Source organism: Balaenoptera borealis (assembly GCF_965194805.1).
Source record: "Balaenoptera borealis genome assembly, chromosome: 7".
NCBI classification, from domain to species: domain Eukaryota; kingdom Metazoa; phylum Chordata; class Mammalia; order Artiodactyla; family Balaenopteridae; genus Balaenoptera; species Balaenoptera borealis.
This window is the reverse complement of record NC_138864.1, coordinates 68,393,688-68,414,139: the sequence shown is the minus strand read 5'-3', so window position 1 is coordinate 68,414,139 and position 20,452 is coordinate 68,393,688. Positions and strand designations below refer to the sequence as shown.

General features: G+C 39.9%; 1 protein-coding gene across 8 annotated transcripts in view; it reads left to right on the top strand.

Annotated features, from left to right (window-relative positions):
• The first annotated feature begins 2,060 nt into the window (after positions 1-2,060).
• The window catches only part of MIOS (meiosis regulator for oocyte development), a 40,959-nt gene continuing 22,567 nt past the window's right edge, over positions 2,061-20,452 (top strand). Inside the window, exons 1-4 of one of the 8 annotated variants that reach the window (XM_082398291.1) lie at positions 2,061-2,860; positions 3,871-3,970; positions 8,718-10,059; positions 10,382-10,480. In XM_082398291.1, coding sequence (XP_082254417.1) covers positions 8,766-10,059; positions 10,382-10,480 — 1,393 coding nt within the window. In that variant the 5' untranslated portion in view covers positions 2,061-2,860; positions 3,871-3,970; positions 8,718-8,765. Of the gene's footprint in view, positions 2,865-2,997; positions 3,526-3,870; positions 3,971-8,714; positions 10,060-10,381; positions 10,481-20,452 lie in introns of those variants that run through there. The other 7 variants (XM_082398290.1, XM_082398284.1, XM_082398286.1 and 4 more) reach the window with 7 other exon arrangements.

Below are 20,452 nucleotides of genomic sequence, written 5' to 3'. Positions count from 1 at the left end.
TTCAGTTATTCATATACATGTATCTATTCTTTTTCAAATTCTTTTCCCATTTAGTTTGTTACATAATATTGAGCACAGTTCTCTATGCTCTACCGTAGGTCCTAAATATAGCAGTGTGTTCATGTCAATCCCAACCTCCCTAACTATCCCTCCCCCTGGTAACCCCAAGTTTGTTCTCTAAGTCTGTGAGTCTTTTTCGATATAGCCACGCCTAGCTGAAAGGGAGGCCAAGGAATGGTCATTCCTAACTGCATCACCAAATGCCTTGCTGACACTTGCGGGTGGAGGTTTAACAGAATGAAAACTGAGGATGTGGAGCATATATTCCAGAAGGGGATGACAACAATAGGCAAGTAAATAGCAGTTTTAAAGGAATGGTGGGCATGAAAATCTCAGTCAACCGAATTCAGGGGAAGACAGGAGGATGTGGGATTAGAGAGAGTGAGTATGGCTTTCTCCTTCAAGGAGAAAAGTGGGAGTGACTTGAATATATTTTGAAGGTAAAGAACCAGTAGAAACGAGGAGGTTGAAGACACATGGAAGAGGAGAAAATTGATGGTGCTAGGTCCCAGGAGAAACAGCATATAAGGCCCCTTCTCTTTCTCTACGTCAGCTATAAGAAGGTAAAAATGGGAGTGAGTGAAGATGTGAGGGGAAGGAAAGAGAAAATAGTAGGAGACTGGGAATTCCTAACTAATAGTTTTAATTTCCTTTCTGAAGTAGGAAGCAAAGTCACCTCCTGAGTGTGAGGAGAGATGTTTCCCTCAGCTTTGCATGGTAGGAGTGGATAAGGAAGGGACTTGTATTGATCTGAGGTTGGGGATTTGGGGCCAGGGCCAGAACCATTGAGAAGATTGGCAAGATAGTGTTTGAAGTGATGAATCCTATGGTATCTGCCCTCAGTACTCAGCACCTTCCTAAGCCTCCACTTCTCCAACAGCAGGAGTGAAAAGGAGCCTTAGACCTCCACAGGCAATACTCTCCCCAAACTCATCCTCTTACCCAAACTATCTGCCTTGAAGATCATCAGGACTAAGCTCAGTATGCTGTTTATATCTATCACAAGCCCCAAACCACCCACCTTTAACTGTGAACAGACAAGCACAGATTGCTGGACACCTGAAGAAAGTTTCTATAAGATTTGTAACACCTGTGGCAGCCCCAGTCACTCAATTACAGGAGCCAGAAACCTAGAATCCTCTTTCTCCCTGACTCAATCAGTCATCAAGCTCTGTTCATCCCAACTTCTAAATATTCCCCAGGCCACACACTTCTCTCCATCCCCACTCTCCATACCACTGGTAGTCTGGGTTACCATCATCTCTCATTTGGATACTTACCTTATCCCATAAAAATTGATTACACCATTCTCCTGGTTAAAAACCTTCAATGACTGCACCAATGCCTTTAGGAAAAGTCCATTCAGACTCACTAACCTGATTTCCAAATGCCTTTCTAATACATCATCTTAATCTGTCCCCACTTCCTCTGTTCACTCGTCCATACTCCACTGTTTCCGCACTGCTATATGCTCTTCCTCTGCTCTAGAAGGCTCTTCTCTTCCAAACCCCTCCGACCTGTTCGCTTTCCCAGCTAATCTCATCTTCATCCTTGTCTCAGCCTAGCAGTCAAGGAAGTGTTCCTGACACACACACCCCAAACACTAAGGGGGCGCCCCTCCTGTGAAGCGCTGTTTTAGCCCTAACTAGGCAGCCCTCTAATTGCCTGTTTCTTGCCAGGACCATATCTTTTTTTTTTTTTTTAATTTTATTTATTTATTTATTTTTGGCTGTGTTGGGTCTTCGTTTCTGTGGGAGGGCTTTCTCCAGTTGCAGCAAGCGGGGGCCACTCCTCATCGCGGTGCGCGGGCCTCCTACTATCGTGGCCTCTCTTGTTGTGGAGCACAGGCTCCAGACGCGCAGGCTCAGTAATTGTGGCTCACGGGCTCAGCTGCTCCGCGGCATGTGGGATCCTCCCAGACCAGGGCTCGAACCTGTGTTCCCTGCATTGGCAGGCAGACTCTCAACCACTGCGCCACCACGGAAGCCCAGGACCATATCTTTTTTGCTCACTCCAGTGTCCCCAGCATTACAGCAAGTACACAATAGGCACTCGAGACGTGTTTGTGGAATGAGTAAATGAGTGAATAAATCGTGAACCAAATACCCTGGACTTTCTACTACATAGATGGCCCACAAATAAATTTTTAATGGAAATTTATTTTTTAATATTTATTTATTTATTTGGCTGTGAGGGTCTTAGTTGCTGCACAGGGCATCTTCGTTGGGGCGTGCTGGATCTTAGATGCCACACGCAGGATGTAGTTCCCTGACCGGGAGTTCAACCCAGGCCCTCTACGTTGGGAGCACAGAGTCTTAACCACTGGACCACCAGGGAAGTACCGTAATGGAAATTTAAACCAATTAAATGAGCTAAAGCATCCAAATCCCTTAAAATTGATAACCCAGCTCTGACAGGAGTCCGGCTCCCCGTGACCAGGATCCCGCCTGGGGACTCAGGGGGCGGGACCTGAGGAGATGGACCAGGGCGCTTGGACAGCAGGCGGGGCCTGCGGGGCCTCTGGGGCCGTGGCCCCGCCCCAGGGCGGTGCGACTCCGCGGGCGGTGCGACTCGGCGGGCGAGCGAGGGGCGGGGCTCGTAGCGGGGAACTCCCCTTCCCAGGCCCAGGCAAGTCCGGGAGTCCTCGAGGCGTGGTGGTCGGGTAGTGGACCCTGGTCCTGTGGCCCTGGTTAGTGGCCGCGTCGTGCGGCCGCCATCTTGCCGGCGTGTGGACCACCCCCGTCGGGAGGGGCTGCGACTAGGCCGGAAGCGGCAGTACTAAGGCAGCGCCGCCTCCCAGGTCGGTGAGTGCGGGCCGGGCTGCGTCTCCGCTCTCGGGACCGGGAGGCCCGAGTCGAGGGCTCGGGAGCGCCAGGATGGCCGCTAGGCGCCCGGGCAAGCCCAGTTGAAAAGCCCGGGCGGGTGCGGACCCAGGGTCCTCCTTGGAGCCGAGGCGCGGGGAGTCGCGTTCAGCGCTGCGGGATAACCGCGCCGGGCGTCAGGCCGGGCCTGAGAGCTGCGAGCGGCCCGCGGGCGCGGGGACCTCCTTCGGGGTGCTGGGTCCGCGCTGCAGCCTCCACCGCGGCCGGATTGTGTAGAATCGCGTCCTCCCCTTGGACGCGAAGCTGAGCCCGCTGTCTGGAGCGTGGGAGTCGCCCTTAGATTTCTGCATAACGCGGCAGAGCAGCCAGCCTTGCTCTAGTTGTACTCTAAATAAATACTTCTTAAAGGGCCTGTCACCCGCGTAGCTCTGTCCTCTGCATATACGAGTAATGAAAATTCCGTAAGAGGATAAAGCTTCTCACAGGAGCCACGAGCATTCCTAAATTACTTAGCAAATGACTGCCTTTGCAGCCTTTTGTTTAACTATATTTTAAGCGAAATTTGGAGATATATATAGAGCATCTCCTTGAAGATGGTGATGGTAGAAATTTATTGAAACTGCTACTGTTGTTATTTGTCATGGTAAGACAAGCAGAAAAGACAACAACATAAAAGGGTGATTGGATACCTTGTACACTTAGTATTATATAGATCTTCACGGTCCAGTAGCCACACAGGATTGAGATGTGCTGAAAGTATAAAATACATATTGGATTTTCAAGACTTGGTACCACAAAAAAAAGAAAAGAAAAAAAGTAGATTTCTCATTAATAATTTTACATTGATTACATGTTGAAAGGATAATATTTTTGATATGTGAGGTTAAATAATATATATTGCTAAATTAGATTTATTTCTTTTTTTTCTTCAATGTGGCCATTAGAAAATTTTAAGTTATATGGCTTACACTATGTTTCTGTTGGACAGGGCTGTTATAGATGTTCTGGTGAGGACCACAGAATCATCATCATGGCTTTCCTTTGCTCAGAAACCATTGATGGGAAGTGAGTGCTTGTTATACTTGAAGGTGAGCATCTAAATATAAGCTGTAATTATTGCAAATCCTACCCCTTCTACCCCCAATTTTTCAATGTCTCCAGCATTTGAAAACATTAATTTCCAGGGCTGTTTCAGGGAATCGTAGTGATACTGACGCATTTGTTGATGCATAGAACTCATTTAATTTGATTGTCACAACTCTGTGAAAAGGAGATAGGGTGGGTTCTATCTCCATTTTATAGTCTTGGAGTATTAAGGGGCTTGTTAGGGTCTAGCTAGTAGTGGCTGGAGGTCTTCTGACTCCAGGCTCACTTTTCTTTGCTCTCCACCATACTCCTAGTGGTGTTTGTTCAGGAGCCAGGATCCATCTATATTGTGTTGGATTGTAAAGAAATACAGTTGACTCTTGAGCAACACGGGTTTGAACTGCATGGGTCTGCTTATACGTGGATTTTTTTCAATGGTAAATACCACAGTACTACACAATCCACAGTTGGTTGAATCTGAGGATGCAGAACCACAGATAAGGAGAAACCACTTATACAGAGGGCCAACTATAAGTTACATGTGGACTGCGTTGGAGGGTCTGCGGCCTAACCCCTGAGTTGTTCAAGGGTCAGCTGTACATTTCTTAAGAGGGTGCTTATAGATGTACCTCTGTATTCAGGGCCAGCTTCATGGTGTGTGAGCTGTGCAGTCACACAAGGCCCATCTTTAGAAGGCCTGGCACTTGGTTTAATGCTCTGCTGTCACAGTATTGAAATTCTTAATAAGTTTTGAAGAAGGGGGCCCTGCAAATGATATAGCTGATCCTTTCTCTATGCAATAATCTAGGATGGGAGTAGGGCGGTGTTGGAAAAGAATCAAAACATCTGGTCCTCTCTTTACTCCTATGTGAATTATGCAGGGTTTGCTAGCCTCTTTCTAACTCTCAAGTTCTGTGATTCTGTATGAGTTACTGTAGTCAGATTTTGTGGATGGTAATATAAATATGTGCATAATATCAGAAGAAATACGGATGATTCTTCACTGAGAGTCATGTAAATCAAATAGTTTTTAAAATTATAGTAACACTTTTTTTTTTTTGAGATGGATTTTTCCATGTGGCACCCAGGTTTTTTTTTTTACCATTTGTGTGAAGAGTACAGTTGTAGGAAGGAAGCCTATATAAAAAGTGTGCTTATTTTAGCATTTGTCTTTCAGTGAGGTAGGAAGATGGGCCAGATCTCAGGATACCTCCAGTTAAGAGGTTTCCTCTGTTTGCAAGGGCATGAGTATGAATAAAGCCTTACTTGGCAGTATCTGTTCCTTCTTTTTGTTGTCTTAGCTACTTCCTGTTACACAAGGTGCTTCTTTTCCTTCTCATTCTTAAATTTTTAAATTCTCTTTAAGACTGGACATAACTTCAGCACTAGAATGCAGGTTTTATTAGTGTATTAGTTCACTTGGGCTGCCATAACAAAATACCATAGACTGGATGGCTTAAACGACAGAAATTTATTTTCTCACAGTTCTGGAGGCTGGAAGTCTGAGATCAGGGTGCCAGTATGGTCCGGTTCTGGTGAGAGCTCTCTTCCTAGCTTGCAGACAGCCTCCTTCTCACTGTGTACTCACATGGGGAGAGGGCTTTGGTATCTCTGTATTTTAAGGGCACCAGTTTTGTCAGATCAGGACTTCACCCTTATGACCTCATTTAACCTTAACCTTAATTACCTCCTTATAGACTCTATCTCCAAGATAGTCACGTGGAGTCATGATTAACACTTCAGCGTACGAATTTTGGGGGGTCACAGTTCATTCCATAGCAATCGGGGACCTTATTTGTGCCTGTTTACTACTGTGTTCCCAGCATTTAGAACAGTGTCTAGAACATAGAAGATGCCCCAAAATGCTTATAGAATAAACGAAAGTCAGTGTATTAGAGTGATCCTCTCAGGGTTGCTCACTGTGGGCCCTTACCCATTATTGGAACCCGTTATGACAGTGGGCACTTTGCTCTTGGCTTGAGCCAACCCCTACTGGAAAGGGCAATGGGCGTAAGCATGGGGAGATTAGTGAAATTTGGAGAAAGCAGTGTGAGAGGTGTCAGAGGGAGCATTTAAGAAATACATTCATTTAACAAGTAATTACTAAGTGTCTACTAAGTGCCCAGCACTGTGCTGGGTACTAGAGGTTCAAATGGAGAGCAAAAAGGAGACTTTACCTGCTCTTAGGGAGTTTATAATCTAGTAGGAGAGATGGAGAGGGTGATTTATTTATTTTTTGTTTATTTGTTAAATTTTATTTATTTTATTTTTGGCTGTGTTGGGTCTTCATTGCCGCACACGGGCTTCCTCTAGTTGCGGTGAGCAGGGGCTACTCTTCATTGCGGTGCGTGGGCTTCTCATTGTGGTGGCTTCTCTTGTTGCGGAGCACGGGCTCTAGGCACGTGGGCTTCAGTAGTTGTGGCTCGTGGGCTCTAGAGCATAGGCTCAGTAGTTCTGGTGCACGGGCTTAGTTGCTCCGCAGTATGTGGGATCTTCCTGGACCAGGGATCGAACCCGTGTCCCCTACATTGGCAGGCAGATTCTTATCCACTGCACCACCAGGGAAGCCCGAGAGGGTGATTTAAAGGGAAGGAATGTCTTCCATTGAGAGTATATATCTAAGTAACCTGCTTTAGATTGGGGAGGGGATAGAGTGTGGTTGATGTCAAGGTTGAGCAGGTTTTAACATGGCCAAGAAGGGAGGGAAGAATGCTCCAACCGGAGGGAATGGCATTTGCAAAGGTGTGGTGATGGGGGGTGGAGGATTACATTCTAGGCAATGAAAAGGCCAGTATAGCTAGAACACAGTTAGCAGGGAGGAGAACAGGGTGCATTGAGGCAGGATCAGTAGATAGGCCAAAGAATTTAGGGTTTTGTAGGTTTTGTCGAAGAATGAGAACTCTATGCTAACAGCAGTTGGAAACCATAAGAGGGTTTTAAGCAGGAGTTGGATAACCTGGATAAGCTTGTATTTTAAAAAGATCACTTTGATTTCATAAAGGCCAGAGTGGGAAGGTGAATATAAGAACTGCTGAACCAGCACCACAGCCCAGACATGTTGTCTACCTTAATTTTTTATGGAGTCAGTCTGCAGAGCTGTGAGACTCTGCAGCCTGAGTGGAAGAAAGAAGACAGTTGAGCTAGTCGGGGAAGGCAAAAGTGGCAAGGAAATGAAGAAATTGAGGGTGCTAGTAAGAATATAATTGAAATGATTGATCTTGGGCTTCAGAACTATTAAGGAAGGAAATAAGGCAGTATGAGAATTCTTAGAGGCTTTTCCCAGTCATCTAAATTTTACGAGTCTATTGAAATTCTAGACTGAAACTTTTACAAGATCAAAATATATGTTTGAGCTGAATTTATTTAGAATATCTTTCTTAGGAGTCTGCGCCAGGCTCTGCACCTGGTACAGGGTATAGAGAGATGAATGAACCATAACTTCACTCTTTAAGAACTGACAACATGGGTGTATAGATTCCAGTTGCCATGAAGATTATGAGTATCTTTGTTCATTTTTAATCCAGACTGTTACCTCTAGCCAGACTTGCTTAAAAACAGAAATTTACATTTTTGTAAGTAGCTTTTATTATTAAACTATCATTTTTAGCATAACTATTTTTAGTGCTTATGTGCTTAAATTACTACTAGAATATTTATCTTTTCAAAATTCCTGTTTCAAATACCTATTCGAAGTTTACAGAATTGAAAACTGAAAGAGCCTCTAATGCTCACTTAATTCAGTTTCCCAAAGTGCAGTGTGTCCTACTGGTCATAAACAGGATGATTTTAGGTAACACAGTCAAGCATTTTTAATAGTTATATATTTATTTAAGTATGTTAGAAAAAAATATATTTAGCATATTGTACCCATGACTCATGGACCTTATGATGAAATTAAAATTGATTTTCAGATTTTAAAAATGAGTCAGTTTAAATAAAAATATTAAATAATGGCACAGGTGGTACATGAATAACTAAAATTTGGGAAACACTAGTCTAAACCAGTTCTTACGTTGTACAGATAAGGACCCCCAAACACAAAGGCCTTTTTGAGGTATACAGCTAGTATATGTCAGAGCTAGGACTCAAACTCGACTCCGCTCAATACATTCCTGCTTCTTATCGTTGAAATTTGAGGAAGAAACTAGTGGCTTTGTACTTTAAATCTGCATTGGTCATTATGGTGGCCTCTTGTGGCTATTTATATTAAAATTAATTAAAATTAAATAAAATTTAAAATTTGCACTGCCACATTTCTAGTGCTCAGTAGCCACATGTGGCTAGTAGCTACCATTATTGGACAGTACAAATACAGAACATTTCTATCATTGCAGAAGGTTCTGTTGGATAGTGCTGCTTTAAACTTGTTGCTTAGGTACGTGATTCATAACCCTTTAAAGTTTTATCCCCTTCAAATGGATGATACGTATTAATTTGTTCACCACACTGAAGTTATTTCAACCCTGAGGTTAAATTGAAGGTACTAGTCATAGTGCAATTCAGATAATTGATCATGGGAAATAAAACCAGAATGGAGGTCTCAGATTCCTACCAGCTCATCTTATTGGAGGAAGTTCTTCTTTTCCCCTTTTATTAATAAATATTGTCTTGAATTCATAGCAGTTAGAAGAAATATAAATATATTGAAAAACAGAGTACCTGTGTAGAAAATTTCCTGACTTTCTGAATAGTTGATTCAGCTTAGAATTGTATTTTGTTAACATTTTAAAACTTTTTATTTTTAAGCAGATTTTCAGTGAATGGACCTAACTGCACTCTTTGAGATCATCAATAAGCATGAGTGGTACCAAACCTGATATATTGTGGGCACCACACCAGGTTGATAGATTTGTTGTATGTGACTCAGAACTTAGCCTTTATCACGTGGAATCTACTGTGAATTCAGAATTCAAAGCTGGATCTCTACGTTTATCTGAAGACTCTGCAGCTACATTACTCTCAATAAATTCAGAAACACCCTATATGAAATGTGTTGCCTGGTATCTCAATTATGATCCTGAATGTCTCCTAGCAGTTGGACAAGCAAATGGTCGAGTTGTACTTACAAGTCTTGGTCAAGATCATAACTCAAAGTTCAAAGATTTGATAGGAAAAGAGTTTGTTCCAAAACATGCACGACAATGCAATACTCTTGCATGGAATCCATTGGATAGTAACTGGCTTGCTGCTGGTCTAGATAAACATAGAGCTGACTTTTCAGTGCTGATTTGGGACATCTGCAGCAAATACACGCCTGATATAGTTCCCATGGAGAAAGTAAGACTTTCGGTAGGTGAAGCTGAAACAACATTATTAGTAACAAAACCACTTTATGAATTAGGACAGAATGATGCTTGTCTCTCTCTTTGTTGGCTTCCACGAGACCAGAAACTTCTCCTTGCTGGTATGCATCGTAACCTAGCCATTTTTGATCTTCGGAATACAAGCCAAAAGATGTTTGTGAATACAAAAGCTGTTCAGGGCGTGACAGTAGACCCATACTTCCATGATCGTGTTGCTTCCTTTTATGAAGGTCAGGTTGCAATATGGGATCTTAGGAAATTTGAGAAGCCAGTTTTGACTTTGACTGAGCAACCAAAGCCCTTAACAAAAGTAGCATGGTGTCCAACTAGGACTGGTCTGCTTGCCACTTTAACAAGGGATAGTAATATTATTAGATTATATGATATGCAGCACACACCCACTCCCATTGGAGATGAAACTGAACCCACAATAATTGAAAGAAGTGTGCAACCCTGTGACAATTACATTGCCTCCTTTGCTTGGCATCCAACAAGTCAAAATCGAATGATAGTTGTAACTCCCAACCGAACGATGTCTGACTTCACTGTTTTTGAAAGGATCTCTCTTGCCTGGAGCCCAATTACATCTTTAATGTGGGCTTGTGGTCGTCATTTGTATGAATGTGCGGAAGAAGAAAATGATAATTCTTTAGAAAAAGATATAGCAACGAAGATGCGCCTTCGGGCTTTATCGAGGTACGGACTTGATACAGAACAGGTGTGGAGAAACCATATTTTAGCAGGAAATGAAGATCCACAGCTCAAGTCACTCTGGTATACTCTGCACTATATCCTTTGCATTGTGAGTTTTGTAAGATGAATTTGGTAGAAATGTTCTTGAAATTTGCCGAAAGGTCAGTCTGTAAATATCGTGCTGAATGTTTTATGTGCAAATGCAAGTTTCTTAATACTAAAATTCCATAGTAAAATTGTTTAAAACTGTTGAAATACTGCTTTGCAGATTGTGTAGGAGGGAGAAAATACAATAGAGTAGAACCAACCACCTTCTTGCACTGATGCCTATTATGAATTGGCTCCAAATCAAAATAAATTTAGCTTTGAAATGTTTTATTATGCATCATTACTAGTATTTCCTATGCATTTAAATACTTATGAAGCAGTATACAGAAGATATGGATCAGAAATCTCCAGGCAACAAAGGATCATTGGTTTATTCAGGAATTAAATCAATTGTAAAATCATCTTTGGGTAAGAAAATTCTGTTTTATTTTCTGCAATATGTTTATAATTTTTGTACTCTTATTTTTCCCACAAATTTAGTTATCTCAGGACAGTGTACATAAATATTCTTTTTTTGTTGTGTTGTTTTTGACTAGATATTTTTAGTGATTTGTTGCGTTAAATGCATAATTGTTCTTATATTTAAAATTCTTTTTGGAAGGAATCTTGGTTCTTTGAAGTAATTGACTTTCTAAATTTATTCATTAATTTATTCACTATTATTGGTTTTGAAGACCCACTTTGAAAGGTATTACATTAGAGGATTTATAGGATCCTGGTTGTTAGTTCAGATTTTATCACAGTATTTGCTTTTATAAAAACTAAATTAAAAAATTTCCAACTGAAGGAGACCCCTTTTTATTTTGCTGCCTAAACCCTCTCACTTAGCTACCCAATGGTAAGTACTGTATAACTATGACATGAGGTATGGCCTTACTGAGGTGTCTTACCTGAAATAGTCTTTTTTTTTTAAATTGCCGTAGATTCAGTTTCCATTTTTCCTTTCTTTTTTTTAAAAATTAATTTTTATTGGAATATAGGTGCTTTACAATATTGTGTTACTTTCTGCTGTACAGCAAAGTGAATCAGTTATACATATACATATATCCACTCTTTTTTAGATTTCTTTCCCATTTAGGTCACCACAGAGCACTGATTAGAGTTCACTGTGCTCTACAGTAGGTTCTCATTAGTTATCTATTTTATATATAGTAGTGTATATATGTCAATCCCAACTCCCAATTCATCCACCACCCACCCACCCCCCCGTATCCCCCCTTGGTAACTATAAGCTTGTTTTCTACATCTGTGACTGTTTCTCCTTTGCAAATAAGTTCATTTTTCTAGATTCCATGTATAAGCGATATTATATGATATTTGTCTTTCTCTTTCTGACTTCACTCTGTATGACAATCTCTGGGTCCATCCATGTCGCTGCAAATGGCATTATTTTGTTCCTTTTTATGGCTGAGTAATATTCCATTGTATTGATATATATATGTACCACATCTTCTTTATCCATTCCTCTGTTGATTGACATTTAGGTTGCTTCCATGTCCTGGGTATTGTAAATAGTGCTGCAATGAACATTGCGGTGCATGCATCCTTTTGAATTATGGTTTTCTCTGGATATATGGCCAGGAGTGGGATTGGTGGATCATATGGTAGCTCTATTTTTAGTTTCTTAAAGAACATCCATACTGTTCTCCATAGTGGCTGTATCAATTTACATTCCCACCAACAGTGTGGAAGGGTTCCCTTTTCTCCACACCCTCTCCATCATTTATGGTTTGTACATTTTTGATGATGGTCATTCTGACTGGTGTGAGGTGATACCTCACTGTAGTTTTGATTTGCATTTCTCTAATAATTAGTGATGTTGAGCAGCTTTTCATGTGTTTTTTGGCCATCTGTATGTGAAGTAGTCTTTGATGATTGAATGATGCATGAATTAATGTAGGATTGAAATTAATAAATTATTTAAGAGTAAGATAAAGATGACAGAAGAGCCAAACTTACTGTTTTTTCACTGACTTCTTTAAACAGTTGTTCTTATTGTTTTTATTGGAATTGAATTGTGGGTTATATTATAGTTATCTTCCCAACCTAGGATTTGGCATTTAGTTTTTGATAGCAGTCAAATTTGGGCCCAACTCAAGCTGCTAGAAAAGCAGTTTACATTATTTAGTCAAAGAGTGGCAGTAGAAGTAGTAAATCTAACTTTTTTTAAATAGGACTTTCATAAATACTCTACAAAAAAATACAAAATAAAATGCTGTTTTTTAATAAGAGTACATTAAACATTTCAATTAAATGGTTATATTATTTTTAAAGGACTTTTAAATTACTTTGGTTCACATTGAAGATTCAGTAGACTACTTATATCATCTATTTCATTTTGGTGTTCTCTCATTAGCTCTTGACCCAAAAAAGTAAGTTTTATTATAAATGATAAAATGAAAGAGTTTAATTAGAGACTTCCATTTTTATTAATAATAGTAAAAGGACAGTTATGTATTACCCCCATAAATAGTATTTACAGCTATATAGTAGGTCAGACCACATTGCATTCTCAATATTCTGAGGTTTATTGTTTCTGCTGTACTTTTTTTTTTTTTTAATCCCCCCCACCTGCCACTTTCCCCCCTTGGTGTCTATACGTTTCTTCTCTACATCTGTGTCTCTGTTTCTGCCTTGCAAACCAGTTCATCTGTACCATTTTTCTAGATTCCCCATATATGCATTAATATACGATATTTGTTTTTCTCTTTCTGACTTACTTCACTCGTATCACAGTCTCTAGGTCCATCCACATCTCTACAAATGACCCAATTTCCTTCCTTTTTATGGCTGAGTAATATTCCATTGTATGTATGTACCACATCTTCTTTATCCATTCATCTGCCAGTGGGCATTTAGGTTGCTTCCATGACCTGGCTATTGTAAATAGTGTTGCAGTAAACACTGGGGTGCATGTGTCTTTTTGAATTATGGTTTTCTCTGGGTATATGCCCAGTAGTGGGATTGCTGGGTCATATGGTAATTCTATTTTTAGTTTTTTGAGGAACCTCCATACTGTTCTCCATAGTGGCTATATCAATTTACATTCCCACCAACAGTGCAAGAGGGTTCCCTTTTCCTCACATCCTCTCCAGCATTTGTTGTTTGTAGATTTTCTGATGGTGCCCATTCTAACTGGTGTGAGGTGATACCTCATTGTAGTTTTGATTTGCATTTCTCTAATAATTAGTGATGTTGAGCATCTTTTCATGTGCCTCTTGGCCATCTGTATGTCATCTTTGGAGAAATGTCTCCTGCCCATTTAGGTCTTCTTCCCATCTTTTGATTGGGTTGTTTGTTTTTTTAATATTGAGCTGCATGAGCTGTTTATATATTTTGGAGTTTAATCCTTTGTCCATTGATTTGTTTGCAAATATTTTCTCCCATTCTGAGGGTTGTCTTTTCATCTTGTTTATGGTTTCCTTTGCTGTGCAAAAGCTTTTAAGTTTCATTAGGTCCCATTTGTTTATTTTTGTTTTTATTTCCATTACTCTAGGAGGTGGGTCAAAAATCTTGCTGTGATTTATGTCAAAGAGTGTTCTTCCTATGTTTTCCTCTAAGAGTTTTATAGTGTCTGGTCTTACATTTAGGTCTTTAATCCATTTTGAGTTTATTTTTGTATATGGTGTTAGGGAGTGTTCTAATTTCATTCTTTTACATATGGCTGTCCAGTTTTCCCAGCACCACTTATTGAAGAGACTGTCTTTTCTCCATTGTATATCCTTGCTTCCTTTGTCATAGATTAGTTGACCGTAGGTGCGTGGGTTTATCTCTGGAATTTCTATCCTGTTCCATGGATCTATATTTCTATTTTTGTGCCAGTACCATATTGTCTTGATTACTGTAACTTTGTAGTAGAGTCTGAACTCAGGGAGTCTGATTCCTCAGCTCTGTTTTTTTTTTTCTCAAGGTTGCTTTGGCTATTCAGGGGTCTTTTGTGTCTCCATACAAATTTTAAGATTTCTTGTTCTAGTTCTGTAAAAAATGCCATTGGTAATTTGATAGGGATTGCATTGAATCTGTAGATTGCTTTGGGTAGTGTAGTCATTTTCACAATATTGATTCTTCCCATCCAAGAACATGGTATATCTCTCCATTTGTTTGTGTCATCTTTGATTTCTTTCATCAGTGCCTTATAGTTTTCTGAGTATAGGTCTTTTACCTCCTTAGGTAGGTTTATTCCTAGGTATTTTATTCTTTTTGTTGCAGTGGTGAATGGGTTTGTTTCCTTAATTTCTCTTTCTGAGTTTTTGTTGTTAGTGTATAGGAATGCAAGTGATTTCTGTGCATTAATTTTGTATCCTGCAACTTTACCAAATTCATTGATTAGCTCTGGTAGTCTTCTGGTAGCATCTTTAGGATTATCTGTGTATAGTATCATGTCATCTGGAAACAGTGACAGTTTTACTTCTTTTCCAATTTGTATTTCTTTTATTTCTTTCTCTTCTCTGATTGCCATGGCTAGGACTTCCAAAACTGTTGACTAATAGTGGCGAGAGTGGACATCGTTGTCTTCTTCCTGATCTTAGAGGAAATGCTTTCAGTTTTTCACCTTTGAGAATGATGTTTGCTGTGGGTTTGTCATATATGGCCTATATTATGTTGAGGTAAGTTCCCTCTATGCCCACTTTCTGGAGGGTTTTTATCATAAATCGGTGTTGAATTTTGTCAAAAGCTTTTTCTGCATCTATTGAGATGATCATATGGTTTTTATTCTTCAATTTGTTAATATGGTGTATCACACTGATTGATTTGCATATATTGAAGAATCCTTGGGATATATCCCACTTGATCATGGTGTATGATCCTTTTAATGTGTTGTTGGATTCTGTTTGCTAGTATTTTGTTGAGGATTTTTGCATCTATATTCGTCAGTGATATTGGTCTGTAATTTTCTTTTTTTGTAATATCTTTGTCTGATTTTGGTATCAGGATGATGGTGGCCTCGTAGAATGAGTTTGGGAGTGTTCCTTCCTCTGCAATTTTTTGGAAGAGTTTGAGAAGGATGGGTATTAGCTCTTCTTTAAATGTTTGATAGAATTCACCTGTGAAGCCATCTGGTCCTGGACTTTTGTTTGTTGGAAGATTTTTTTTTTTAATTTTAATGCACATACTTTTATAATTATTTATTTATTTATTTTATTTTTGGCTGTGTTGGGCCTTCGTTTCTGTACGAGGGCTTTCTCCAGTTGTGGCAAGCGGGGCCCACTCTTCATCGCGGTGCGCGGGCCTCTCACTATTGCGCCCTCTCCTGTTGCAGAGCACAGGCTCCAGACGCGCAGGCTCAGTAGTTGTGGCTCACGGGCCCAGTTGCTCCGCGGCATGTGGGATCTTCCCAGACCAGGGCTCAAACCAGTGTCCCCTTCATTGGCAGGCAGACTCTCAACCACTGCGCCACCAGGGAAGCCCTGTTGGAAGATTTTTAATCACAGTTTCAATTTCAGTGCTTGTGATTGGTCTGTTCATATTTTCTATTTCTTCCTGGTTCAGTCTTGGAAGGTTATACCTTTCTAAGAATTTGTCCATTTCTTCCATGTTGTCCATTTTATTGACATAGAGTTGCTTGTAGTAGTCTCTTAGGATGCTTTGTATTTCTGTGGTGTCCGTTGTAACTTCTCCTTTTTCATTTCTAATTTTATTGATTTGAGTCCTCTCCCTCTTTTTCTTGATGAGTCTGGCTAAAGGTTTATCAATTTTGTTTATCTTCTCAAAGAACCAGCTTTTAGTTTTATTGATCTTTGCTATTGTTTTCTTTGTTTCTGTTTCATTTATTTATGCTCTGATCGTTACGATTTTTTTCCTTCTACTAACTTTGGGTTTTATTTGTTCTTTCTCTAGTTCCTTTAGGTGTAAGGTTGGATTGTTTATTTGAGATTTTTCTTGTTTCTTGAGGTAGGATTGTATTGCTATAAACTTCCTTCTTAGAACTGCTTTTGCTGCATCCCATAGGTTTTGGTTCATCGTGTTTTCATTGTCATTTGTCTCTAGGTATTTTCTGATTTCCTCTATGGTTTCTTCAGTGATCTGTTGGTTATTTAGTAACGTATTGTTTAGCCTCTGTGTGTTTGTGTTTTTTACGTTTTTTTCCCTGTAATTTATTTCTAATCTCATAGCATTGTAGTAAGAAAAGATGCTTGATATGATTTTAATTTTCTTAAATTTACTGAGGCTTGCTTTGTTACCCAAGATGTGATCTATCCTGGAGAATGTTCCGTGTGCACTTGAGAAGAAAGTGTAATCTGCTGTTTTCAGATGGAATGTCCTATAAATATCAATTAAATCTATCTGGTCTATTGTGTCATTTGAAGCTTGTGTTTCCTTATTAATTTTCTGTCTGGATGATCTGATCTGTCCATTGGTGTAAGTGAGGTGTTAAAGTCCACCACTATTATTGTGTTACTGTCGATTTCCTCTTTTATAGCTGTTAACAATTGCCTTTTGTGTTGAGGTGCTCCTATGTTGGGTGCATATATATTTATAATTGTTATATCTTCTTGGATTGATCCATTGATCATTATGTAGTGTCCCTCCTTGCCTCTTGTAACATTCTGTATTTTAAAATCTTTTTATGTGACATGAGTATTGCTACTCCAGCTTTCTTTTGATTTCCAATTGCATGGAATATCTTTTTCCATCCCCTCACTTTCAGTCTGTATGTGTCCCTAGGTCTGAAGTGGGTCCCTTGTAGATGGCATATATATGGATATTGTTTTTGTATCCATTCAGCGAGCCTGTGTCTTTTGGTTGGAGCATTTAATCCATACACATTTAAGGTGATTATCGATATGTATGTTCCTGTTACTATTTTCTTAATTGTTTTGGGTTTGTTTTTGTAGGTCCTTTTCTTCTCTTGTGTTTCCCACTTAGAGAAGTTCCTTTAGCATCTGCTGTAGAGCTGGTTTGGTGGTGCTGAATTCTCTTAGCTTTTGCTTGTCTGTAAAGCTTTGATTTCTCCATCAAATCTGAATGAGATCCTTGCTGGGTAGAGTAATCTTGGTTGTAGGTTCTTCTTTTTCATCACTTTAAATATATTGTGCCACTCCCTTCTGGCTCGTAGAGTTTCTGCTGAGAAATCAGCTGTTAACTTTATGGGAGTTCCCATGTATGTCATTTGTCAGTTTTCCCTTGTTGTTTTTAATAATTTTTCTTTGTCTTTAATTTTTGTCGTTTGATTACTATGTGTCTTGGAGTGTTTCTCCTTGGGTTTATCCTGCCTGGGACTCTCTGCACTTCCTCGACTTGGGTGCCTATTTCCTTTTCCATGTTCGGGAAGTTTTCGACTACTATCTCTTCAAATATTTTCTTGGGTCCTTTCTCTCTCTTGTCTCCTTCTGGGACCCCTATAATGCAAATGTTTGTGCATTTAATGTTGTCCCAGAGGTCTCTTAGGCTGTCTTCGTTTGTTTTCTTTCTTTTTTCTTTGTTCTGTTCCACGGCAGTAATTTCCACCATTCTGTCTTCCAGTTCAGTTGTTTGTTCTTTTGCTTCAGTTATTCTGCTATTGATTCCTTCTAGTGTATTTTTCATTTCACTTATTGTATTGTTCATCTTTGTTTGTTCTTTAAACGTTTCTTGCATCTTCTCGATGTTTGCCTCCATTCTTTTTCCGAGGTCCTGGATTATCTTCACTGTCATTATTCTGAATTCTTTTTCTGGAAGCTTGCCTATCTCCAGTTCATTTAGTTGTTTTTCTGGGGTTTTGTCTTGTTCCTTTACCTGGTACATAGTCCTCTGCCTTTTCATTTTGTCTGTCCTTCTGTGAATATGGTTTTCATTCCACAGGCTGAAGGATTGTAGTTCTTCTTGCTTCTTCTGTCTGCCCTCTGGTGGATGAGGCTATCTAAGAGGCTTGTGCAGGCTTCCTGATGGGAGGGACTGGTCTAGCTGTACTTTGATATATTTCAGGGAAAAGCCAATACACTGCCTCTGAGGGTAAGCAAGGGGGGAAAATGGAATATCTTTATATGTTTCTGGTGCAGTAGAGACAAACTGAGTATCCTGCCTTGAGTCAAGAGTAGTCTTTACCCAAACTAAAAAAGACTACTGTTGGAAACATTATCTCATTGATAGACTTTTGGCTTTTTGTTTGGTTTGGTTTAGATATTTTGTGTCTGCAACCCAAAAAGTAAAAAGTAGAGAAATGACTGTCAAAGATGGCAGTCCTAAGTTCCAGTCTTTTCTCTGGCCATACTTCTTTTCTAATTGTATCTCTAATAATTCAACACATAGTAAGTCAACACATTGAGCCATCTTGCCCACCATTACCTAATGCACGAGTTTACTAGAACTAAATTTTAACTTTGGTGACAGATAATATATAGTGAGTGCTTACTATGAATTCGACATCATACTAGTTGCTTTCTCCATGTTACTTTAATTCTTACAACTGCAATATGAGGTAAATTTATTCATCCATTTGGCAGATATTTATTACTTGCTCACTATATGCCAAGAATTCTCCTAGGAACTGGAGACATAACTGTAAACAAGATAGCTCAGTCTCTTCACTCATGGAGACTATACAAGATAGATATCATTCCTGCTCTTGGGGAGTTTACATTCTACAGTTGACCCTTGAACAAGGAGAGGGGGTAGTTAGGGTTGCTGATCCCTTTTACGCCACTCAAAAATCTGCATACTTCTATTTCTGCCTGAAAAACAAAGAAATTGATAAATGACTCATTCAAGGACAGGAAGCTGAGACAGTTTGGTAGAATCAGGACTCAAACCCTCGTTCTTTTGTTTCCACATATTGTGATCTTTAATCGAACACTAACTTTTCCCCACATTTAGAGATCTCTAAAATGAAATCACAGGTACTATCTTTATTGAAAACTGTGTATAAGTGGACCCATGCAGTTCAAACCCATGTTGTTCAAGGGTCAAGTATATGGACAGAATATGGACAAGTAAATAGTTATAATATGAGGAAGAACAGACAATTATGTATAGAAGAATTCATAATCCGGTTTTAGGAATTAGTGATGGTTTCCTGCGAGAGGTAAAGGCAAAGACAGGGTTCAGACAGGGAGCAGCATATGCAGTGATCCCAGAGGAGAGGGAGCATAGCACATTCAGTGTTGCAGGAACAGAGCGTGAGAGAGGACGTGAAGAGATAATTGAGGCAGTGGGGTAACCAGGACTTAGAAATCATGGTAAGGGTTTAGGGAAATTTGTGTTTTAGAGCTGTCATTCTGTGTATGGAATGGATTGGAGAGGATCAAGATTGATAGCAGAGACCTCAGAAGCCACAGTTATCAGGCAAGATATGATGGTGTTCTTACGGAGGTAAGTGGCAGAAGAGCTAGAGGAATGTGGATAGAGAGTGGGACCGAATTTAATTAATCAGATACAGGGGATGGAAGGGAAGGAAAAATGAAAGCATGCTAAGACAACTGGGATAATACTAATAGCAGTTAATTAGATAGGCATAACATAGGAAGAATGCATTTGAAAATAAGAAAAGAGTTTATTTTGGGATAAATTTGATATAGCTAGATAGAGCTGTCCAATGGGCAAGAAATGTAGGTTGAAGAAAGAGGTCGTCCATTTTAATTAATTCTTTCAAGAAATGTGACTGTATGAAGGAGGATAAAAAGATATACAGTGATAGCAGCAGGTGAATCTGGAGTCATGGGAGGGCTTTTGTGTTGTTTTTGTTTTTAACATGGAATTGATTAAAGCGTGTTCAAATGCTGATGAGAGGAAACCCTTAGAAAGAGGTTGGAAGATGCAGAGTAAAGAGGCTGAAAAGCAGAATTCCTAGGAATGGGATCCAAAGCACAGGTGAAAGATTGGCTTTAGACACAGAAGGATGTACACCTACTCCACAGTAGGAAAAGGGGAAAGGTATGCAGGTTGTTTAATGTTCAGTGATCAGAGGCTGACAGGTTTTCCACTTGATGGCTCCTACTTTCTCAACATAGTAGGTTTGCTTGTTGAGAAGAGCAGGGAGGCTGTGGAGAGGCGATACAGAGAAGTGGAGAGAGAGTTGTCTTGAGAAATGGGAGGACTGTGGGGCAATGTTGCTTTAGCAGAAGAAAGAATAAAGGACAATGGGCCAAGAGAGCTAAGAATACTGGCAAGAGAATGATTCATTTGTTGGTCCTTGGGATCTAACTTGGATAGGGAGGAAAATGACAGAAGACTAATAGGTAAAGATATGAGTGGTCAAGAGATTGTGAGGTTGAGATTGTGAGCTGGAAGGCTATGAGGTTGTGGTTAGAAAGTGGCTCTTTTGGAGAAGGAATAATTTGGAGTGTGTCCGTGATAGGAGTGGGTAGAATCTTGGAGGTGTAAGCCAGTGGAGATAAGGAAGCAAAGGAACAGAGAGGCTAGTTTTTGGGAAGGGCCAAGTGTTGAAATCAATCAGGAAGAAGA